Genomic DNA, 23,650 nt, shown 5'->3' with positions numbered 1-23,650 from the left:
AGAGGGTAAGTGCTCCGTGACCAAGAGCAGCTGTAGGGAGCAGGCAGGGCCAACCCAAGCTGAGACATTGGTGGAAAGGTACAGGACGTGGCCAGAACATCTGGAAGCCAGGGGACAGTGTAGACTGGTACCTGGGCCAGCATCATGTTGTAAGCCAGTGAGGTCACCAGGGAGCACAGGGACATCCTGGCCATGGAGGGTGACCTGTAGAAGAAGGAAGCAGTGTTCTGTCATGTCATCAGACTGTTCACTACTACCCCAGTTGCAAAGGTTATGGATCCAGGACCACCCTTCCCTCCAGATGGAGGGGATGGTGCTGAGTGAGAGGGGCCAGACCTGTGTGCTTTCTGCTGCCAGTATCACTGTTTTCAGTTCCCTTGTCCTTCAGCTCCTAGCTTCCATGATTGCTGTTGCTCCCTCTTTTTAATCTCCTAAATATAGTTTTAGATGAGGGGTGTGTGTGTGTGTGTGTGTGTGTGTGTCTGTAAATCAGATTCAGTCCAGTGTATTAACAAGAGGCTCTCACAGACGTGCCTATAATAAGCTGTAAGTGGTATATTGATTTCATAGGACAATTTCCTGCATCACAGGGAGGGGGGCTCAGACATCTATCCCTACAGATGCTGCTGAACTATCAAATACACACAGGTAACTGTGCCCTGCTGCAGCAGCCTCTCCAGCCCCACCCAATAGCACCCTGAGTGGGTGGGAGTAGGTTCTGCCAATCACAGCACAATTGAGGAAAGAGTTGCGTGGCACCCACCCAGGTTGCAGGCACTGGGCTCCTGGCTGTCTAGAAATGACCCTGGTGCAGCAGACAAGGAAGTGGTTGACTGGACTCTGCTGTGGAGCCTTACACATGTTGGCTGTCTAGGCCAATGTCTTAGGGTGGAATGTGGCTTCTGCTCAAAACTTGTGGTGACAAAGAATTAGAGGGGGTGATGTGGAAAAGGTGACTTTAGCCAGAGGCCCTATGAACAATGTCCTGAACACAGGCCTGGGAGTGAGCTTTTAAAATGGACTAAGATTTGAATAGACCAAGTGGTATTGGCGGTCCAGGCAGAGACAAAGTGGTAGCAAAGACTGGAGAGCAAAAACAGTACTTGCGTTTGTGTTCTGAGATTCTAGCCCAGCTTCAGAAGACAGCCCATCTCAGGCTCCCTTAGCTGATGTTCTATCCAAAAGATGGCTTGGTAAAGGCAATGCATGTGCCCAGCTTGGTTGGCACATGCCACTCTCACCCTGTTCCATCTGTTCCCACTCCCCCTGACCACCCTTCCTCCCTGGCCCAGGAACTGGATGACATATACCAAGATGCAGCCAGCAATGTGTTACTGGCCCTCTGTTGGCATTCGTGGCCAGCAGTGGCCAAGCACTTGGAAACAGAGCTCCTGACAGGTGTCTTCCCACACCGCAGCCTGTTGTATGTGATGGGCATCCTGTCCTCTCGAGGTATGTGCTGCCATAAGACGGATCAAGGGCCAGGCAATGGTAGAAGACGGTGAAGGGCCTCTGGGATCACCCCTCCCCATGGCCATGGCTATACATGGGTCATGCAGGCAGGATCCACAAGCCCCTGCAATCTAACCAGCCCCCTCAGCATCTCTGAACTCCATGCCCCATGACCCTTCAGCAGCCCTGGCCATGCTAGGGACCCTCCCACAGAGGGGGAAAGGGCCTCTGCACCACTATCTGATATTTGTCCAGGAGTTGGCCCAGACCCTGTGAAGTTGCCACTCTGCCTTAACCCTTCCATACAGTGACTGTTTCATTGGCCCCCTCCCTTGGCCACACAAGGAAGATGAGAATCCCATCGCAAAGAAGTGGTGTTGATGGCCAGGCTCACCCAGGCTTCTGCCTGATCTCATTCATTCACTCTTCACAAGCATGTGCTGTCCTTACAACCTTCCAGTGGGGAAAGTGCTGGCCTGTGATGGGACCAGCTGCCCAGAGGCCACTGTAGGGCTACCCAGAGGCCTTCCTGTAAGAGGCAGCCAGTATGAGCCTCATCTAGCCAGGCCCTGGGAGCAATAGGTCAGCAGCCAACAAGTTCAGACAGAGAGAAGGCAGTGAGTCCAAAGATGTTCTGGAGAGTTTATGCTCAAATCAGGAACCCCCTAAAAGCAAGCCCTTCCTACCTGGTGGAATTTCAAAATTTCGCAAAAAGACGTTCCTGTAGACAGAAGTTTCTATCCCACCAGGTCCTACAGCCATTTGATCCCAAATAAACACATAGAGGCTTATATTTATTATAAACTATTTGGCCTATGGCAGGTTTGTTACTATCTTTCTCTTACAACTTAAATTCACCCATAATTGTTATCTATGTTTAGCCACATGGCTTGGTACCTTTTCTCAGTAAGGCATTCTCATCTTGCTTCCTCTGCATCTGACTAGCAACTGCATCTCTCTGCCTTCCTCTTCCCAGCATTCTCCTAGTCTGGTAGCCCCGCCTATACTTCCTGCCTGGCTACTGGCTAATCAGCATTTTATTAAACCAGCATGAATGACAAATCTTTACAGTGAACAAGAGCATTATCTCACATCACCTTCCAGCCCCACAAAGCATCCCTTCCCAGCCTTATTTTCCCATACTTGAAGGGACCACAGCACATCCCAAAGGGCTGTGCTTCCTCCAAAGGGCCTCTCCACTTACCAGTTGAAAACAAGGTTCGGAGAAGGCAACAGCCTCCCATGGCACAGCATGCAGGGTGTGCCAAGATTCCAGCCCAGCTCTCTGGACCCTGATCTCCATTTCAGCTCATGTCCTTCCTACTAGAGACTGTCCTACCCTACCCCCATCCCTGTGGATCCCACCAGGCAGGAGTAGGCTGGTGTCTGAGGGATGTAACCTGGCCTGTAACCCACCCCCCTTCTCCCACAGAGGAGCTCCTCAAGAAGGAAGACAGAGAGAGCTGGAAAGATCTGCTGTCCGAGGTATAGAGGTAGCCCGTCACCCCAGACCTTCTGAGGGACATCAGTGAGGGAGAGATAGCGAGTTCACATGGGAGCCCCTGCTGTGGCCTTGGAGGAGAGGGGAAAGGAAGAGGTGGGGAGGATGAAGGCGTGAGGAGGAGGAAGGGAGATAAGTGACGGCCAGGGTATAGACAGAGAAAGAATCGCCACTTACAGTTAAACACATAGCACAGAGGCAGAAGGTAGCTTGACCAAGGTCACTGTAGGAGCCAGGATTTAAATTGTGGTCACTAGACACTCAGCACAGAGATGATGCTCAATACAGACAAACCCTTGCCACTCATACTTGGGGGGGGGCAGAAAGGACACAGGGTCCAGAGTTAAGACCTTGGAAGGACAGAGACCGGCTGGGGTTGACTGAAGATGTGACAATGCCAGAGCAGTGTCAGGGCAGGCCCATCTCTGAACCTTTCCCAAGTGAGGGACTTGTACTGGGTTCATGGCCAAGGTCAACTACTCACAACTGTGGCCTGGGCTGACTTCCTTTGCCTCTCTGAAGCTTAGTTCGCTCATCTGTAAAATTGGGTTAGAGGTGGTTGTGAAGGGATGTCCCTCAGTGTTGCTTGTCAGCACTGTGACAGTCAGCAGACAAAGAGGTTGGGTTAGGCTGAGGAGATGTAACAGAACAGCAAGGACTGGAAGACCAGAGACATCATTGGCCATGCTCATGTGATGGGCACTCCTCACTACTGTGAATAGGACTTGCCCTCTCCACCACACGCTGGCTGTGTATTGATGGCTAATAAACTTAAAGGGACTGAAACGAAACAAGACTTTCTATGACCAAAGCATAAACTAGAGGTCAGTGTTAAAATACATCTGAAAACATTCCAAATGCTTGGAGATTAAACAACTCACTTCTCAGTAAAATACGGGAAAGACATCTGAAGGAAAAATTAGATAATATTTTTAAGTGATCATTAGTGAAAACACATTTGAACATCCTGAGGTACAAAAAGCTTTTAATATTAGAAAGGGCATAAAGCTTCATTGTTGGAAGCTACCAAGGGAGAGCAAACTAAACCCAAAATAAACAGGAAGAAGAAAAAAATGCACTCAGAATGCCATAAGTTTGAGACCAGCCTGGTCTACCTAGCAAGTACAAAGAAAGGAAAGCAAGTTCATTCGAAAGATTGCTAGACTGATTGGGGGGGATCACTTTCAGTGAAGAATAATTAACAACAGTACAAGCATATTACGTATTAAAGGATTCCCTGCAAAACACAGATTACCAGAACTAAAACAAGAAGAAACAGAAGGTCTCAGTAGTCCTGTGTCTGTCAAAGGAATGAGAATGGCAATGTGGGATCTTCTCATTCCAAGCCAATCCCCTTTTGCCAGCTGCACAACAAGCATTCCAGTCACTGAACAACATGCTTGCAGAAGAATAAAGAGTTTATTCATTGGCTGCCTAGCAAGTGGACACAGAAAAGCAGGTCTGAACTCCACCAACCAGGCCTGAGGAGAGGTGACTGGGTCACACTTCATCCCAAAGCACATTAGGTGTCAAAGTCACATGACAGTGACTAAGCAGGTGAGGTGAGGCTATCTATTCAGGACAGCAGGTGGCTTGTTCAGGTTTCCCCCTGAGTTTTGCTCCCAGCAAAGAAAACTCCCAGTTCTACTTGGAAGAATGCTGTGAAGTTCTGCAGACCCTGCACATGCACAAAGTGCACAGCAGCCATCTTGCTTTGGCCTCAAACTGGAGACACCTGGAGCTGGAAGATCTGAACCTGTGACTCAGTGTCTACCTCAGGAAGCCAGACAAATAAAACACCCTAAACCCAAACCAACCAAATTCTACATTCAATAATAATAATAATAATGAAATAATGAAGTCCTGATGCAGGCAACAGCATGGGTGGATCTCAGAAATACACTTAGTGAAAAAAAATCAACACACAGAAGCACACAGTGAAGGACTGTACATACATACAATTCCAGAAATTCCACTGATTTATGATGGAATATCAGAAAGGGTCCTACCAGAGATAAGTCTCAGGAGCACTATGCAGATGCCAGTAGCTGGAAGGTAATGAGCCTCACAGTTCTGATGTGTGTTCAAATCTCTTACCCTCTACACTGTGAATTTTACTGTACGTGAACTATGCCTGCATGTTTTAAATTATGAGAACACACTGTGAGTAAAGGCTCTTGCACCAAACCTGGTGACCTGAATTCAGTTCTCAGGACCCACATGAAGGAGAGAACTGACTACCTCAAGTTTCTTCTGACCACAAACATGCCATAGCGCGCGCGCGCACACACACACACACACACACACACACACACACACACACACACACACACACACCATCATAAATTAAATGTATTTTTTATTTTATTTTATGTGTATGGGTGTTCTGCTTTCATGCATGTTTGTGTGCCATCCATGTTTCTGCAGAGGTTAGAAAAGGACAATGGATCCCATAGAACTTGAGTCACAGATGGTTATGAGCCATCATGTGGGTGCTGGGAACTGAACCCAGTTCTTCCAGAAAAGCAGCCAATGCTCTTAACTACTAATCAACCTCTCTGACCTGTGTGTGTGTGTGTGTGTGTGTGTGTGTGTGATGTATGTAATATATTATATATAATATATAATATTGTTATACATCTATATACACATGCAATGTATGTTGTACATATTATGTACTATATAATATATATATATATGATCCATATATATTAATTGGGACTAGAAAGGCTTCAATGTTTCAAATAGTTGTGCCTGCCCTGTATAATCCCTGACAGCTCTGAACAGAATGTACAGCACACACACACAGACAGAAACACTAACAATGCCTCTGCTGCAGAGACAGTCAGGCATGCACAAATCCTATAATCCATGCCACATCAGCTTAGGCCACACATTGAGGAGACTTCAGAGCTATAGGGAGGAAGATGTTTGGTTTTCTGAGTTTTGAAATTTGCATTACAGACAATAGGCTCTGGTACCAGCACAGTGAGCCAACAGAAGGGAGTGAGAGAAAAGACAGGAACCCTACACACACACACCTGCTTCTGGGTAACCTGGAGGCTTCCAAGCAGCCACTGTGCTCTGAGATTAAGCTGGCAACTGTTCTGTATCCTAGAATGCAGAGAGAGGACCAAGAGCAGGACCCAGCCCAGACAAGCACACTTTAATCAGTTTCTGCCATCTGTGGAGAGCAATTGCCATCTCAGAGATGGGAGCTAGGGATGACACAAACAGTTCTACTTACAGGGGTCGCTCTAAGTTAGTCTTCTTTCCTGCCAGATAGTCCCCCTCAGGTTCACCATGTCTCTAATTTAGGACTTCTTTAGGATAAATTCTTAAAGGTTTAGTTGCTTAGACAAATGTATTTTAGGTTTTAATTGATGTTAATATTGGTTTTGGATTGCTGTTGCCAAAACCTTCACACATACACAAAGAGCTGTCAATTTAATTGTGCTGCAACTAAAGAACACTTACTTTAGTTACAGATCTGTTGGGCCTTTTCAGTGCTGTGCACACAGGGCCTTGATGAAAGGAAGAGACAGTATGCACAAACTGTATGGGGCTAATACCTGCTGACACTGTTGTAGTGACTTCTTTTATAAGCAGGACGCGTACTCAGCGATCAAAGGACTAGAAGCATAAACCAGCAACAGAGTCATTTATCATGATCAAGGACTACACACATCACCATAATTGTGTGTGTCAGATTTGACAGTTCTGGTGGCTCTTAAGCCTGTTCCCACCAGCGTCACCACATTACCACAAAAACACATGAGCAAAGACATTATGACAGCCATAGTAGAAATCTCCCAAATCCATTTTAACTTAATGGGACCGTATTGTCTATGGTCCACAGTTGGTGGAAATGACATTAAGCATCTAGTCTTTATGCAGTCTTGGCCCAAGTTATGTAATTACTTTAATTTTCCATTTTTTAAATATTATCTATTTATTTGGGGAAGATTGTGGAGCAGTACATGAGTGTGTCTCTATGTACAACCATCTGAACATCAGATGTGTCTCTTTATTGCTTTCTGCCTCACTGTCTTGAGGGTCTCTAACTGAACCTGAAACTCACCATTTTGGCAAGGCTGACTGACTAGCAAGGTCCCAGAATCTCCTCCGCCCCCGCCCCCGCCCCCGTGCTAGCATTACAGACACATGCAATGCAGCAATGCCTGGTTTGTTTGTTGTTTTAATTTTTTTTAATGTGGGTGCTGAGAATTCAAACTCAGGTCCTCAAGCTTGCCCAGAAAGCTCCCTTAGCCACTGAGCCATAGCCTCAGCCTCCAGTTCCCACTTCTTAAATATCTGACAGGTTAAGCTTTCGGCACCTTCATCTTACTTTCCCTTTTGTCACTTTCAAGCGGGTTATCATAGGTACTATGAAGAAACACTATGAACAAGAAAACTTATAAAGGCAAGCATGCAATTGGGGACCTGCTTGATGTTTCAGAAGGTCTGTGACCATCACAGTGGGGCACATGGCAGCAGACAGGCAGTCATAGCACTGGAGTAACTGCTGAAAGCTCACATCTAGTCCACAAACAGAGACAGAGAGAGAACAAACTGGAAATGGTGTGGGCTTTTGAATCCTCAAAGCTCATCCCCAGAGACACAGCTCCTCCAAAAAAGCTACACCTCCTAATCCTTCCTAAATAGTCCCACCAACTGGGGACCAAGCATTCAAATATAAGAGCCTATGGGGACTATTATCATTCAAACCACCACATTCCACTCCCTGGTCCCCACAGGCTTATAGCCATATCATAATGCAAAATTAATGTAATCCAACTCCAAAAGACTCCTTAGCTTTCACAGTCTCAACACTGTTGAAAAGTCCAAAGTCTCATCTGAGACTCAAGGCGATTTCTCTCGCTCTCTCTCGCTCTCTCTCGCTCTCTCTCGCTCTCTCTCTCTCTCTATATATATATATACAGTCTTCTGCCTGCATGCCAGCAGAGGGCACCAGATCTCATTCAAGGTGGTTGTGAGCCACCATGTGGTTGCCTGGAATTGAACTCAGGACCTCTGGAAGAACAGTCGGTACTCTTAACTGCTGAGCCATCTCTCCAGACCTCAAGGCAATCTCTTAACTGTAACCCCTGTAAAATCAAAAAGGAAATTATATACTTCCAATAGGCAATGGCACAGAATATATATTACCATTCCAAAAGGGAGAAAAAGGACACCTTTTCTCAACTGTATGTTTCAATGTAGTTTATTTTTTAAACAAATTTCTTTGAACATTTATCAATATTTTATAAGATTTGGGGGTTAAGAGGATGTCCCTAACACCAGAAGAATGTTGGGAACAAAAACCTGAGACTTGTTGACTTGTGGAATCTGGGAATATTGGAAATGAAGATCTCATAGCCATCATTACAGCCATCCTATTGAGCTAGGATGGGAACTTCCAGAATCCTGCATCCAGAAAGAGCATTGCATTCATTCACTTGATTGCTCAACTCTCTAAGAAATAGTGGAGCACCTACCAGAGGCTGCCACCCTGCCAGGCACTGGAATACACTTCAGATGAAACAGACTGAGTCCTGCCTATGGTGCCCACCCTGTCTCAGGGCCACTTTCACTGATGTAACTGGTCTGCGCCCTCTGCTTATGCTTGGGATACAGCCTCCCAGGCTTGTGGATATATTGAACACATCTGGGGGTACCTTGAGGAATATGTTCTCCATCTCTGAGATCCATCCAACAAGCAAAAGAACTGAGTCCTGGAAGCCCAGGGAGGGGTAAGGGGCAGGGGATGATGGAGTCAGGGCTCTCGGGCTGGGGGCAGGGGAAGTACCTCCAGCCCTGCCCGCCCCACCTGCTCACAGATAGCCAGAAAGTCGGTGCCATTCCTGAACACAGATGTGTGGTCCAAGGAATTGCTGTGGACCCTTACCAAGTCTGTCAAAACGCATCAGGAGCACACCCCAGAGAAGGTAGGCCCACTGTCCCCAGGGACCCCATGGGTTCTGTCATAGGACCCATGGGGCACTTGAAAGAAATTGGTGGGGCTAAAGGGAATAGGAACCAGGCCTGGGCAGATGGACTAGAAGTGTCTCCCTCCCTCACCACAGGCTGGGGTCTAAGGCCACCCTGGGGCAAGACGGGAAGGGTAGCCATAGGGTCAGGGAACCCTGGTCATAGGAGCTAAGGCCAGGTAAGTCCCACTCAGGACAGTATGTTGAACCCCACCAGGATTTCCTGTTCACCTACTACGGGCTAATCCTTCAAGCTGAAGAGAACAGCACCACCATCAGGACACACCTCAAAACCCTCTTGGAAACATCTCACCAGTGGCCCAAGCAAAGGGAGGTGAGGGCACAAGCAGGGGGGGGGCGGTGAGGGCACAGGCAGGGAGAGGTAAGGGCACACACAGGGGGAGGTGAGAGCCCAGTCCCCTATGGTCCTCTAACTGCCTAGCCCAAACCCTAGATATGGTCATGGCCATATACTGAACCCTGATCCTGATCATAAAGTGACTTGTGCTGGTCACCTACTTGTTCCTGATTTCCATCCCACACTGAACCTTGATCCTATCACACACTGAGCCCCGACCCTGGTCACACATTGAGCTCTCCTGAGTCTTGTCACATACTGAGTCCCTATCCTGGTTATACACTGGTCCCTTATAAGTCTCATACAATGGGCTCTCATTCCAGTCACATTCTGAGCCCTGATGTTAGTCACATCCTAAGCCCTCATCCTGACTACATGCTGAGCCCTGATCCTATTTGTGGGCTCAATCTTAATTATACTGTCAGAGCCCTGATCTGGTCCCACACTTAGACCTGGTGCTGCTCACAACCTGAGACCATGAACACACACTGAGGCCTGATCCTTGTCTTATACTAAGCCCTAATCATGTCATGGACTCTAATCCTGGTTACATTTTGAGCCTTCATCTTGGTCACATCCTGATCTCTGGCCCTCACTCCATAATAATCATTGATCCTGGTCACACCCTGAGCTCGAGCCCTGAGCCCTGGTCACAGCATAGACTGACTCAGTCACAAACTAAGCCATGGCCCCATCCCTGTGTTCTCATATGTATCTTCACTCCTGCTCCTGAGCATGTCTGTTCAGAGCTGGCATGAGAGACAACCAACCCCAAAGGCTTCCTCTGTATCCCTTTCCTCCCCAGCTCCACCCACAGACTCCACAAGAGACACCTTATGGGTGTCTCAGCTCTGAGTTGTTGGTCCTAAAGTATATGTGAGTCCCTGCCCCCTGCTGGTGGACTGGGGAGGCACTGACTCCAGGGCACAGACTGAGGGGCCTCTCCCCCCACAGGGCATTGCTCTCACAGTGGGGCTGGCTGCAGTACGCCACTTGGATGATGCCTGGGCCGTCCTAGAACAGTTTGGAAGGAGCACACCCATCAAGTGGAGCCTACAGAACTTCTCCCTGAAGGTATCAACTCAGAGCTCATGGGGTTGCAGGGCAAGGAGAGGAGGGACATCAAACCCCACACTGCCTGAAGGAAAACATAACAACTACTGTGGGTTATGGCTGTCACTGAGGCGAGGATTTATTTGAGAAGGGAAACACTGGCCTGAGAAGTGCTTATGAACACTGGAAGGGGCTCCATGCTTGTTCTACCCTATTGTACTCTACATGATTTCCCCTGGAAGACACAGTGCCTAGGGCCTGCTGCATGGGGATTCCTTGGTGGGGGAGGCCTCTTGATGCTTTGCAGATCTGCTCATGGGGAACCCTGCAACCTAGAGAAGGCCCGGAGCCTCCAGTAGGTCTTCACATATGGCAACCTACAGAACTGAGGTGAAAGCCTCAGTCTCTCAGAGGGTACCTGGCACTGAGAAATAGTATCACCATGCTAGTACTCTGGTGACATCTGAGAGGAGAGGTGACTCTGGGCCACACCCAAGCAGGAAATTCCACTTGGCTCATTACTGTCTGTCTGGATAGGAGCATGGTATTCCAGGCCCTCAAAAGTCCACATGGGTATGGTGTGCCAGACTCTTTAAGAAAAAGAGTGTTGGACTATAGGGAAAGGGCTATCACAGGAGATGCCCCAACTCTTCCAGTTCCAGCAGAACCAAGTGCCCTACACATAGCCCTTGGCATCCTAGTGTAATCAGTCCAACCCCTAAAAGCCAATTCCACTTCTGCTGTGCTCATTTGGTGGACAAAGACCCTCTAGACACCCCCCTCTCCCACCTTGCTGGGATCAGGGTACGCCCCTCTCACCACTCCCCAAGTAGACTATGGGCAAGGCCTGACACGGAATCCACCCCTACCCGGCCCCACGGCCAGAGCCTCGAGGACCTTCGGTGGAAATGGGCTGGCAGCACCATCATCCTCTCCTATGGCCAGATGGCAGCCAAGGCCAAGAGCCACATCCTGCCGTGGGTGGACAACATCTTGTCCAGGATGATCTTCTACTTCCGATTCAGCTCCTGGGTACAGGTCGCCTTTTCTCCATCGCCCCAAGCCTGCACCTCCCCCACAGCAGAGCCGGGATTCCAGCTCTGCTCTGCCCTTGCAGAGTCAGAGAGGCTCACAGCCACCTTTGGCCTATGCCCACCTCCCCACTTCCCCCAACTCCTGGAATCACAAAAAAAGTGGGGGAGCTCTTACAAAGCAAATGCTGGATCTTCACTTGGGGAAGGTTTAGATACTGAGAGGCCAAGGTGATGCCTGCCTCTAAGGCTCATTATAGCCTGGGTTGTTACAGGGGCCACCAACAAGCCTTTCTCATCAAGGCTGTAGCCACCACCCCAGAAACCCTCACAGGCCCCTCTCATGTTTTGACCAGGCTCATGTTTAAAACAAGAGCATGTGCCCCTTCCTAAAGAAAACCCCACTCACAAGCGCCCAGCCCAGTCATCTCTGCCACATCCCTCTCATCCTGACCCAAGTGTACCTGGAGATGGCGGCCTTGGCCTCTCTCCTTGCTCTCTCCCATAAGCTCCTGGGCTCTCAGCCTGATCTGTGCCCCGGGGCCTGACCTACACAGGATGAGATCCTGAAACAAAGCTTCCTTACGGCCATCACGATGCTGATAGGGGCCATCAGCCGGAATGAGGGTGCCCACAGCTACGAGTTCTCCCAGACTAGCGAGCTCCTGGAATGTCTGATGGTGCGTGCCAGGCCCTGGGCACAGGCAACCCTCCTAGGCAGAGCCCCTTCCCTCAGACCAGCAGCTTTTCCAGGTACAGGAAGCCCCCTCCTCCAGCCCATTTGGAAATACTCCATGTCCCCCCGACCCCAAGTTCCTTGGGTCTTGCTGGGACCCTGAGCCCACCAGTAATGCTCACAGTACAGCTGATGCTCACAGAAAGGCCAGCGCACACTATTCTACATGCTTTCTTGGCTCAGGTCCCAGGCCAATCTATCTGGCTTCCTAGATAGACCCTCTGGGACAGTGGGAGAGGCACAAGAGACTGGGCAGTAGTGACAGGAGAAAAGGGCATTGATCAAGACAGGTGGCTTCTGTCCTCTGCCTGGCACCCAAAAGCAAAGTGGAATAATTTCTAAGGAAGCAAGAGTCAGAGCAACCTGGAGCTAGTATAGGATGGGGCCGGCAGCTAGGACTCGGGATCCAGGACTCAGACTTGGCCTGTCTAATTCGAGAGGCCATACTAGCTCTCTAAGAGGGGACCAGGTCTCACTACCAGGTGGATAAAGACAGACAGCATCATCACCCGAGTGGCATAGCATGCTGAAATTCTGAGGTAGGGCTAAGATTTAGTATCAGAGGTGGAGTCACCTAGGCCTGGGCCTCTGTACCTTCTCCCGTGGACTTACAGATACTAATGGAGAAAGAGCCGCAAGACACACTGCTCACCAGCATCCGACAGCAGGCCATCCACATTGTCTCCCGCCTCTGGTAGGTTACAGTTAATGGGGACTGCCTTGGCTCCCTTCCTGGGATGCTAGCTGGACAAGATAGAGGGAAGTCACACATGAAGGCCTTGCTGGACACAGCTTGGAACTGAGTCACTGCAGGTCACAGGGCAGGAAGGGGGCTGGAACATTAATCCTGAACACAGCCACTCCACACAGTGAGCTGACTCCCTCCTCCAAGTACTCAAGTAGGGAAGCATCTAGAAGGATGTCAAAAGGAAGCTGTGTCTAGACCCAGCCATGCTCCAGGAAAAGGGGGGAAAAGGTAGGTCCAGAAAGCTTAGGAGCCCCAGAGCCAGGGATGCAGGTCCCAGTTTATCTCTCCACCCATAGATCAGGGAAGAGGTTAGACCAGGGAGACCAGAGTTGCCTGCTCTTAGACCATAGCAGGCAGTCCACATGGCCTTTGGCAGGGTGGCAAATGGAGCTGGGTGGACATCCACTTGGACTACTGCATCCCCAGGTACCTCGCCTCTGCCAGCCCTCACTTCATATTCACCAATGCACAGTCACTGTTGATCTCTGGGTGCTTGGGGGCCATCTGGTCTCTTCGGACCCAGCTGGAAGCCAACAACAAGCACCACTGTTCTCCAAACAAGCTCCTGGAAATGAAATGCATACCACACATAGGGCTGAAGCAGGAAGTGAGATAGGGAGGAATCTAACATCCTCATGAGGCAGAGAAGTATCGGAGCCCCAGCACTATGTAAAAGAGGCTGATTGACAGCCGATGGAGTATTGATTCATAGAACGGTCCTATAAGCCTGGTGCTCTGCTAGAGCCCCGGGCATGACCTGAGGCTGACTTAAGCTGGCTGAAAGAGGACTGTTAAGCCAAGTCTGGCATGGATGAGTCAGCGAGCTCCAGGAGCAACTCCTTCAAAGACCCTCAGCTGGCACATGCTTGAATTGATGAACCAGTCGTAGACCAAGGAGGTAGATGTATGCATGAATCCCTGTGAGAAGCAAAAGGCTGTAAGGTTTGCACTGTCAGAAAGACATGCACGGGGATGCCTGAGCCCTGACCACTGCCCTCCCGGTCCCAGGCCCTCAGGGTCCTTCACCTTCCCAACAGTGCACTGAGGCCACCCATTGATGTGGACAAGAAGTCCCGGCTCCTCTCCATCTGCTTCTGCAGCGTCTTTGCCCTGCCATTGCTGGATGCCCTGGAGAAGCACACCTGTCTCTTCCTGGAACCACCCAACATCCAGGTACAGCCTGCACTTAAGCCCAGGGGACTCTCATGCAGGACATCAGGCTCAGTCTTCTGTGTGTGGCATGGTGAAGAGCATGGCCTGGCTACTCCACGGGCCGGGTGGAGGTCCCACATAGTTTCCTAAAGGCTCTGGGTCCCCATTTGCCCACCTGGGACATGGCCCATTATCATCATTTGGGCCATGCCAGGGTAGGTATCTTACCTGATGCAGGCCCGTTCAGAAGCTCTCCTTGCTGACGACCTAAAATCCATGTAAAATAGGCAGTCACTCACCACTGTGTTTCCTTCCCTCCAAGCCCTGTGGTCACCCAAGGAATACTATCGCAAGGACTGGTCCTGTCACACTAAGATGATTTATGAAGTCACCGTCCTTGCAGGGTGGGCTCCATCTCAATCACGCCTGCCTGCCTGAGTGAACACTCTCAGTTCTCACCTGTTGAATACTAAGCAGGCCCTGCAGGAAAGATGCGTGCCATGTCTCATGGCTACCACCAGAGGGCGCATGAGATTGTCAGGCATAGTCCCAGCCCCGCGTGTCTGTGGCTAAAGGCAGGACAACTTTGTAAAGTGAACTCTAAAAACGTGGTGAACCCTCTCCACCATCCCACAGTGACTGGGGAGCAAGAGTTACACATCTCAGAAGAACAGACAGTAGGAATGCCAATATCTGAACTTTACCCCAGGGCCCCTACTTATCTGTGAAACTGAGTTCAGGATGCATCAGGACAGATAAACACTGAGCAGCGAAGGAGTATCTGCCTCAACATCTTACAAAGCACACAGTGAATAAAAGACTTCTTGACCCTTCAGGAAATGCAACCAAGGACTGAGTGGCAGTACTGGGAGCCAGTGGCATTGATCCAGGCTCCTGTTTGTCCCCACTCCATCTGTCTCCTGCCCTGTCACATGGGACTAGCTGCCTGTCACCCCTGTGAAGAAACATTGGCCTAAGAAATGAAGCCATCCAGGTCACCAAATAGAAAATGGCCAGAGCTCCTAATGGCCTCATGAGAGTCTGTCTGGGTGTTTATGTGACACACACACACCCCTGAGCATGCCAGCAGCAAACATTGTTAAGGGTCCTTCCATGAGACCAGAAGTCCCATCAGCTATATCCAATGAGATGCTACTGTGCAACTCAAGTCCAATGACCTGAGTTGAATCCCAGAATCCATAGTAAGAAAGAACAGACTCCTAAAAGTTGTCCTCTGATCTCCACACATGCACACACATGCATACACAGACACATACGCTAAATAAATAATGGAATTAAAATTTACTAAGATTTTTCAGGATGAAAAATGCAGGGCTTTACTTCTAGTAATTGTTTCCCTTTTCCCCTGAGCTCCTGGGGCAAGGCAGGCCTGGTCACATGTCTTCTTATCTATGGAGCCAACCCTGCTGGGAGTGAATTTTCCCTGGGGTAAATTCACTTGGGTGGGTTCCCAAGGCCTCTTTAGCCAGTCTCCATGCCTATGTGGCAAGCCCCTTTGCAAATACAGTAATGAGCTCTGTCAGTTTTGGGAATCTGGCCTGGGGACGTGCAGACAGTGGGTGCCACTAGATAAGGCAGCAGTCTTGGGCCTCATCCCTACAGGACCTGGCTGACCTCCTCCCTTCCTCAGGGACTGTACAACCAGACCATGGAGGCAGTGGACCACATGCTGCAATGCTTCATGATGCAGAACCCCACAACCAATGAGCTGTACTTCCTGTTGTCGGTGAGGGCTGATGGCAGCCAGGGGGGGCAAGGTGGGGGTGCACAGTTCTGGCCCAAGAGTCCCAAAGAGGGCACTCCACAGGAAGCAGTCCTGGCCAGTAGGCTTCCCATGCCTAGAGGTTTGGAGTGTCTGGAGGGGACAGGGAACCATCAGTCATCCTGGCCAGAAAGGGATCTGTTAAAGAAGTGGCTTCCCCTACCATCTGTGCACATGCCACAGTGTGCCCCAAGGGTGTGGATCCCACGAACCTCCTCATGTGCCCACTGGTGTCCATGGGAGGGAGACCACTCAGCAAATATTGAAGGCTTAGTAGTAGGTCCTATGCCCAGTGGAGAGGACAACTCCATCCAGGTCAGAGGTCAGGGCCAACTAGAATTCCCAAGGAGCTCTGAGTGAAAATCTTAGCCATCCCTGAGAAGACAACGACCCACAAGAGCCTAGGACCAAGGCCAGATCAGTAGGTCAGAGTAGAGGTAACTTTGGAGCCTGGAGGGTAATGGGTTAAGGTAAGGCTCAGCGGAGCAGGAGCAGGACTTCATCAAGAAGCCAAGAGAAGAAGCAGGAGCGCCAAGCCCTGTGGTACACAGGCGGAAGTCAAGAGGGAGAACACAGGCAAGGGAACCTCCAAGCAATAAGACAGCATGCCAATCTAGGAATGGGCCCAGTGGCAATGGCTTCCGCCAGTGGGAGGTCACAATTGTTTCCCCACCCATTGCTGAGTCACTCCGTCTCCAATACCCTATGTCTAGATCAGCTGACCACACAACCCCTCAAGCCATGCAGTCGTCTAAAATCAGTGGCTACCCTCTGCCAGAGGCAACTGCATCCCTGTTTATGTGCATGGAAGAAGGTTCTAGAAAGGGGCATCTGACACACAGCAGGCTGAGAGCTTATGGGGGAGGGGATGTCTCTGCTGCACAGAAAGTGAAGGATGGCACTAGAGACAGGGACTGACAAGGGAACAAGAAAAGTTGGACATGGAAGTGGTGAAAACCCTTACTGAGGGTTGGGCATGGATGGCCATTTCTTGGGGTCTGGCACAGCCCTTGACTACCCACCCTGCAGCACCTGTATGTCTGGCTGTCATCAGAGAAGATTCATGAACGGCAACGGGCTGTACACAGATGCACAACACTCTTCAAATTCCTCAACCATAAACGCTGCCTAAATGTAAGCACCACCGTCCCAGCTCCTGACCTCCCTAGCTCCTGACCTACCCTCCCCACCTCCTCACCTACCCTGCAATTCACATCCTCACATCCCTAGGTCTTCGCCTCCTCAGTTCCACGCCTCCCAATCACACCTCCCTTGCTCCTTGCCTCCCCAGCTTCCTAATCATATGCCTTCAAGGGGGGGCGGGTGCTCCTGCTCAGAAGAACACCTATGCCCCTGCCTCCAGGCAGGGTGGACCCTGAACATCCTGCTATCTCAGCTCCATGACAAGGGAGTTTCAATAATATCTCTTTGCTGTTCTTTCATTTTTAATGGAGTAAATAACTTTTTTAAAATTTAATTTTCTGGAATTGAGCCCCCCCAAAAAAACTCCATAATGAAGATAAATCACATTTTAATGTGATCAGATGTGACTGCTGTGGGGACTGGAGAAATGGCTCAGCAATCAAAAGCACTGGCTGCTCTTGAAGAGAACCTGGATTCAATTTCCAGCATCCTCATGGTGGCTTACAACCCTTCGTAACTCCTGTTCCATAGAATCAGGCACAAGCAGGCAAAATACTCATAAACAAAAAAGAAAGATAAAACTCTTTTTAAGTGTTACTATGGTCCACAGAGTGGTTAGTTATTTTGTAAATAATTTTATTAGCTCCAGAATTGAAATATGAAAGAGAAGCCAGATAGCTGGTGTGGTGGCACATGCCTTTAACCCCTATACTCAGGAGGTAGAGGCAAGCAGATCTCCAGGAGTTCAAGGCCAGCCTGGCCTACAAAGCCAGTTTCAGGACAGCCAGAGCTACATAGAGAAACCCTGTCTCAAAAAACCAAGAGGAAGGATAGAGAGAGAAACCAGATAGTGTCCTACAAGGTCACAGTTGGATCTTGTCCTAAGATCTTGACACTCTGTTCATCCAGGAATTTTCTGCAATTTTTGTTTTGTTTTGGGGTTTTGTTTTCTTTTGTTTTATTAATTACCCCATTCCTTTTTCTTGATTACCAAGTTTTGGAGTCAAGTCCTTATATTTTGTCTAACCCTAACCCTGCCACACAATTCAGGGATCCTCTGGCAGAGGCCATTCTGTGGTACACAAGGAGCCAGTGGGATGCTGTAGGTAGGCCCACCATCAATACCATACTCTCTACATAGACAAAGGAGACCTTCCGAAGGGTCGGGCAGCTGGTGGCCATGCTGGGGATCCTGTGCCAGGATGCAGATAGAACCGTCCAGTGCTTCAGCCTAGAAGCTATGGGCCATTTCTATCAGCTTCTGATACACTGGAGAGGTAAGTGTTCTCAGTACCCCAGCACACCTGACCCCTCCCTAACTCAGCCTGGGCAGACTCATCCTGAGCAGTGTTTCTGAACTCTACCTTTCCTCATGTCCACCCTCAGCCCAACCTTGACTTCGGCCATAACCTTCTAGCAACACAACCCTTGAACCCAAATACACACAGGCCTGATGCCAGTTACTAATGGACCCAGCCTGACTCTTGTCCCACATAAACCCCAGTCCACTCTGCTCTGCCCTCACCCCTGCCTGCCCTGACCAGCAGAAGAAATTCCGGAGTTGGAAAGGGAGAACCCTCAGGAATTCCCTCAGCCTGATGCAGTTGGAGCTGCCCTCTGGAGCAGTGGAGACCACAGGGGCACTCTTCTGATTCCCCGGGATATGGCATCCAAAAGTGACAACATCTTCTTCATGAGCAGCAACCAAGCAATCAAGGTCAAAGCCTTTATAGTCTTTCTGGCTGGGTGGGTGCATAGCCAGAGCCAACTGCCACATCTGTGGGTGGCAAGAAACACATTCTTTTCTAAGCTGTTGCAGGGGAGCCAGGCAGGTTGGAAGGACACCAGCACACACTAGACCATGTATACCTTGGGGAGGAGCCTTCACGATTTTCTCAAATCCCCCTTTCTCAAGTTTTTCCAACCTTCTCTAGACTGCTTTCCTATTTACAGATCTCCCCCCCCCTTTCACGCCACGATTTGAATTGTGTTCTCAGAAGCCACTAGCTGAGGCTGTGCGCTAGGTACTGGTGTCATGGCCCATGCTAAAGCAGTATCTGAGCTGTGCGTTCAGGAAGTCTGTGAGGTGTGAGCTCTTGCTTGCTCAGGTTGGGTTGAACCTTGACTACAAATGGCCCCTGTGATTGGCATACTTGTCAATTCTTGTGAGACCTAGCCTTCCACTTCTCAACAGGGTCCATATGGGGCCTAGTAGTTGAACTGGCCTTCAGTAAGCACCTGTGACACCCTACCCAAATGGATGGCAGAAAAGTCAGGTGCATGGCAAGTGAGTGCCCCAGCAAGACTTAGGCCTGATCCCATGGACTCCAGAACGCAGTAGCTACAGTGAGCTGTCCAAGTATTAAGACTCCTTAGAAGTTTAATACTGAAACTTTCAGTCCCTGGGACCAGCACCTCAATGGGGATGCCTAAAATAAAGACAATCTCATTTAGCTGTAGTTTGCTCCAGAGAACCTGGGCTGGGGGCAGAAGCAAGGCAAGGAGGGATGGGTTCCACTGGTTGCCAGCCCAGAAAGTTCCAGGGGAAAGGCAAGCCACTGGGAAGCAGAGTCCAGGCCTGGAGACAGGCAGCCTGCTCTCTATTTGTGGGGGAAGGAGCAGATAGACTGGAGGAGCAAGAATGGGAGAATCTGCTGATTTTGAGATGCAGACCTTGGAAAATTCTAAAAGAGAGCAGATATTCTGGGCCTCAGTTCTCCTCCCAAGTTTGTACAGACTCCTTATGTGGCCTTAGGATGCACTACACTTTTATCGTCATCATCTTCTTCATCACCTTAGCCACCTTTTTATGTGTGTGATGCACACCTGTGATGTGGATGTGGACTGTTATCACTATCACCATCATCATCACCACTGTCATCACTAGTACCCCCATCATCACCATTGCTATCATCATCCCATTATCATCACCACCCTTACCATTACTCCTGTCCCTACCGTCATCATTAATACCTCCATCATCACCATAACCACCAACATGCACTATCACCACTACCATTGTTACCACTGCTACCCCTATCATCACCATCACTTCCACCACCATTATCATCACTACTACATCATCAGCATCACCATCATATTACCATTACCGCCATCATCACCACCACCATCACTGCCCCCACAACTGTCAAAATCCCCATCACCTTGGCCATCACCACAATCACCACCATACCATCTTGCATTCACTCGTGGCCTGATTAAACATCACAGGAGTCTTCCCCTCTCTTGTGTCTGTAGTACTCTGGGCTCTGAGCAGCTCACCACCATTCTAACTTGAACTTTATGTAAGGTTGAGCATGGTCAAACAAGCCACTGGCTCCAATGTAGCTGCTGAGCTCCTGGAATGAATATAAAGCTGCCAAAGAACTGAAACTTTAGTTTTACTAAATTAAATATTGATAGATTTAAGTCTATCACAGATCTAAACTACTATGGGTGGCAGGGCTATTATATTGAACAGCCATAGTCCAATTCTTTCCAGAAGGTTCTGTCTGTGTTGTGATCCAACCCAGCTTTACTCTCCAGGATACCAGGGAGGAGGGATTAGAGACTTAAACCTACCTTTGCATTTATCTCAAGTGTCCTTTCCATCCCTCTGAGTAACTCATGAGCTACATTCAAACACGAGACTCACTGTTAGACTAACCCTGGAGAATGTGGTTGCTAAGCATAGCTGGAGGCTTAAAGGGCCCTACATGAGACAGTAGTCCTGGATTTCACATCATCCTGGCCCCACATATTCCCACCCTGTCCCATGGTACCTCTCTGGGCCTACAGGTTAGACCTGGTGGCCTGGAAGGTCCATCACAGCTCTGAAATTCAATTCTCTTTCATTAAAACCCTCATAAGTAGGGAGGACTGGTCATGGACAGCATTTCTCTGGACTCAGGGTAGCATGTGGAAGATCTGGGGCAAAGATGGGAATAGGATGGGATGAAACAAAGCTTCCAGGGCCACCAGAATCCAAGAACAAGCCAACACTAGTTGGGGAGAAGAGACCTGTGACTGCCTGGTGCTAGGTACAATACTGTACCTTCCTGTCCCTAGGCATTGGCTGGGGCAGAGAGATGTGGAAGAGATTGTGTTCTGGACCCACAAAGAGAGCCTAGAGGAGTGGGTGGCCAGAGATTTGAGGAGCCTGACAGAGGAGAAGGGTAAAAGGGGACAGGCACAGGGGTCTGAAGTGATAAGGTGACATGCTCTCTACTCCCACAGGAGATCATGAATCATCTTTCAATGGCAGAGCTGACTGACCTCATCTGGACAGCCATTGATGGCTTGGGCTCTACCAGCAATTCCTGGGTGCAGGCAGCTGCCAATATGCTTTTCCTTGTCATCCAAGAACATGGGGGCAACCTGACAACTGTGAGGGGTTGGGGCCCCACCCAGGATCAGGGAGGAGAGGGACACAGTTGAGGACTAGGCAGCAGGCAGAAATCTAGGGACCTTCTCTGGATCAGGATGGAAAAGACCGGGATCCCACTCAAGCAGCAGACAACCCAATTAGTGGATAGATGGATGGGAGATGGATGGATGGATGGATGGATGGATGGATGGATGGATGGATGGATGGATGGATAAGTGGATGTGTATGTTGACACAGGGGTGATTCAAAGGAACCCTTGTGGCCCTGGTGACAATTGCAAGGTTATGAGGTAAATGTACATTGATTAAGTATAGCTATGGACCACAGAGGAATGTGGTGACACAGGGAAAAACAGGCCAGAACTTCCAGAGCTTGTGGTCTGATGGGGTGACAACATATAAATAGGGGTGGACAGAATAGCTCAGTAGGTGCAGAGATATAGAGTAATGAACCCTATTGGGTGAGAAGGGTGACCCAGCAGGAGATAGCCAATGCAAACTTCTCCAAACACCTCAGATGGCTATACTGGGCCTTCTCTTCAGGCCAGAGGTGCAGAATAGGGACTTTCCCCATCAGACCCCTCCCACTACTGCCTACCCCTGAACAGGTTGGTAAAATGGGCCAGGCCATTCATCATCACCTCTGTGCCATCCAAATGCCCCAAGCCAAGGACAGTGCCCTGCGTGTCATCACCCTACTGGCCCGGAACCACATCCCAGAGCTGGTGGCTGCCTTCCTAGACTTTTCCACTCCCCTGGACAGGTACCTAGCCCTACCCTCCTCACTAAGCCCATTACCTCTCCCAAGTCAGGGTCACAGCTTCTGCACTCCTGTTTGCCCATCACAACCCACAGGAACCCCGAGTGCTTGGTGTAAAGAGGGAGGCAGTGCCTCTCTGTTCATTTAGGCTTGCCTTCTGTAGACATTCCACAGAAACATCTGCCCCAGCCTCCACCACCCATGCTAAGTGCTTACTAATTCCTGAGTGCTCCTGGAGGAACCCCTGCTGACCACAAGGCCTCACCATTCATCAGTGGGGACCCCTCTGACTTGCCCTGATCTTCTCTCATACCACTGGACCCCTGGATCTGGGGATAGATCAGGATTCGCTCTTTACTGTTCATGCCCCCTTCTACCTAAAATCCTACCTCTGGTCCCATACCCTCAGTCTATGGTACCCACCATTCACCCACCATGCCTGATACAAGTCACCCTTCACTTCTTGATGGTATAGCATCTGCTCAGAAAGACTCCACTTTCTCAGATCCTTTCCAGACTAGAATTCCCCTCTGCCCCTCACTTCTAATGGGATCTCTTACTCCCTCCAAGATCCACCAAGCCTCTACTTGGTGGCACCAGCATGCTGCTGTCCTGCCTACCTTCTCACCCTCCCACTCCTCCACCCCCACCCCATCCTCACCCAGTTCCTCTTTCCCAGGTTTGTTCCACCAATCAGTCCCACCTTGCATACCAAGGTCCTTGCCCTGGCTGCTGACTTGGCCCCACACTGCTCTAGGAACTCTGGAAACCTGTGAGAGAGCTCTTCCAGAGCCTAGAGTCTTCTCCAGGGAGAAGTCTCACCTCAGCAAGGAGGTGTCCTGTTTCCATTAGCAAGTTGTGTTCAAATGCAAATGCTGCTCTCTCATCTCTCTGGACTTTCTGGTTCCTTTAAGATGTTGTGAATGTCACCTAGGTCCTCGAAAGAAAAGAACATTTCTATCATCTCAGTGTGGAGTTTAATATGTTCACCAACAGAGGAGAACTTGTTGGAGTCAATTCTTTCCTGTGTATTAGTCCTGGAGCTAGCACACACGAAGCTTGTGAGCAAGCACCTTTTCCTGTTGAGCCATATTGATGGCCCAGGTTTTACCTTCTTTGTAAGTAATTTTGGTCATGTTGCCTGGGTGATATTTTTTTCTCTCTCTTTGAAACCTAGGTTTTTCACTAGGTGAGGTATTCCAGCCTAATATTTCCAAGCAGCTGATGCATCTTTGATTATGTCACCAAACCTTTTCATTCTTATTGGGATGCTTACTAGGCTGTGTTTAAATATGGTCTCTGCCCAGGTCATGGTCTCTGGTCCCATGCTACTTTTCTCCCACCTCCCCCCTCATGGTCACACCTGCTGATGTTCCTGGCTTTTCCCTAAACTCACTGCCCTCTTCATGTTGTTCTTCTGCCTTGCCCGAATGTCCCTTACTAAATGTTCAGCTGAGTCGTACCTCTCTGAGATTTTTTTTATGTGTGTGATGCACACCTGTGATGTGGATGTGGATGTGCCTGTGGAGGCCAGAAGCTGACACTGAGTCTTCTTCA

General features: G+C 49.5%; 1 protein-coding gene across 1 annotated transcript in view; it reads left to right on the top strand.

Annotated features, from left to right (window-relative positions):
• Positions 1 to 23,650, top strand: part of LOC100763350 (maestro heat-like repeat family member 5) — a 63,211-nt gene that overhangs the window by 23,303 nt on the left and 16,258 nt on the right. Inside the window, exons 5-19 of the mRNA XM_035438800.1 lie at positions 1,293 to 1,452; positions 2,885 to 2,937; positions 8,794 to 8,901; positions 9,161 to 9,277; positions 10,256 to 10,375; positions 11,240 to 11,386; positions 11,943 to 12,065; positions 12,736 to 12,815; positions 13,907 to 14,042; positions 15,673 to 15,768; positions 16,834 to 16,938; positions 18,089 to 18,224; positions 18,492 to 18,664; positions 21,184 to 21,333; positions 21,942 to 22,096. Of these exons, the coding sequence (XP_035294691.1) occupies positions 1,293 to 1,452; positions 2,885 to 2,937; positions 8,794 to 8,901; positions 9,161 to 9,277; positions 10,256 to 10,375; positions 11,240 to 11,386; positions 11,943 to 12,065; positions 12,736 to 12,815; positions 13,907 to 14,042; positions 15,673 to 15,768; positions 16,834 to 16,938; positions 18,089 to 18,224; positions 18,492 to 18,664; positions 21,184 to 21,333; positions 21,942 to 22,096 (1,859 nt within the window). The remainder of the gene's footprint in view (positions 1 to 1,292; positions 1,453 to 2,884; positions 2,938 to 8,793; positions 8,902 to 9,160; positions 9,278 to 10,255; positions 10,376 to 11,239; positions 11,387 to 11,942; positions 12,066 to 12,735; positions 12,816 to 13,906; positions 14,043 to 15,672; positions 15,769 to 16,833; positions 16,939 to 18,088; positions 18,225 to 18,491; positions 18,665 to 21,183; positions 21,334 to 21,941; positions 22,097 to 23,650) is intronic.

The sequence above is a fragment of the Cricetulus griseus genome, chromosome 2, assembly GCF_003668045.3.
Source record: "Cricetulus griseus strain 17A/GY chromosome 2, alternate assembly CriGri-PICRH-1.0, whole genome shotgun sequence".
NCBI lineage: Eukaryota > Metazoa > Chordata > Mammalia > Rodentia > Cricetidae > Cricetulus > Cricetulus griseus.
The sequence above is the reverse complement of the archived record's forward strand: the minus strand, read 5'-3'. Positions and strand labels throughout refer to the sequence as shown.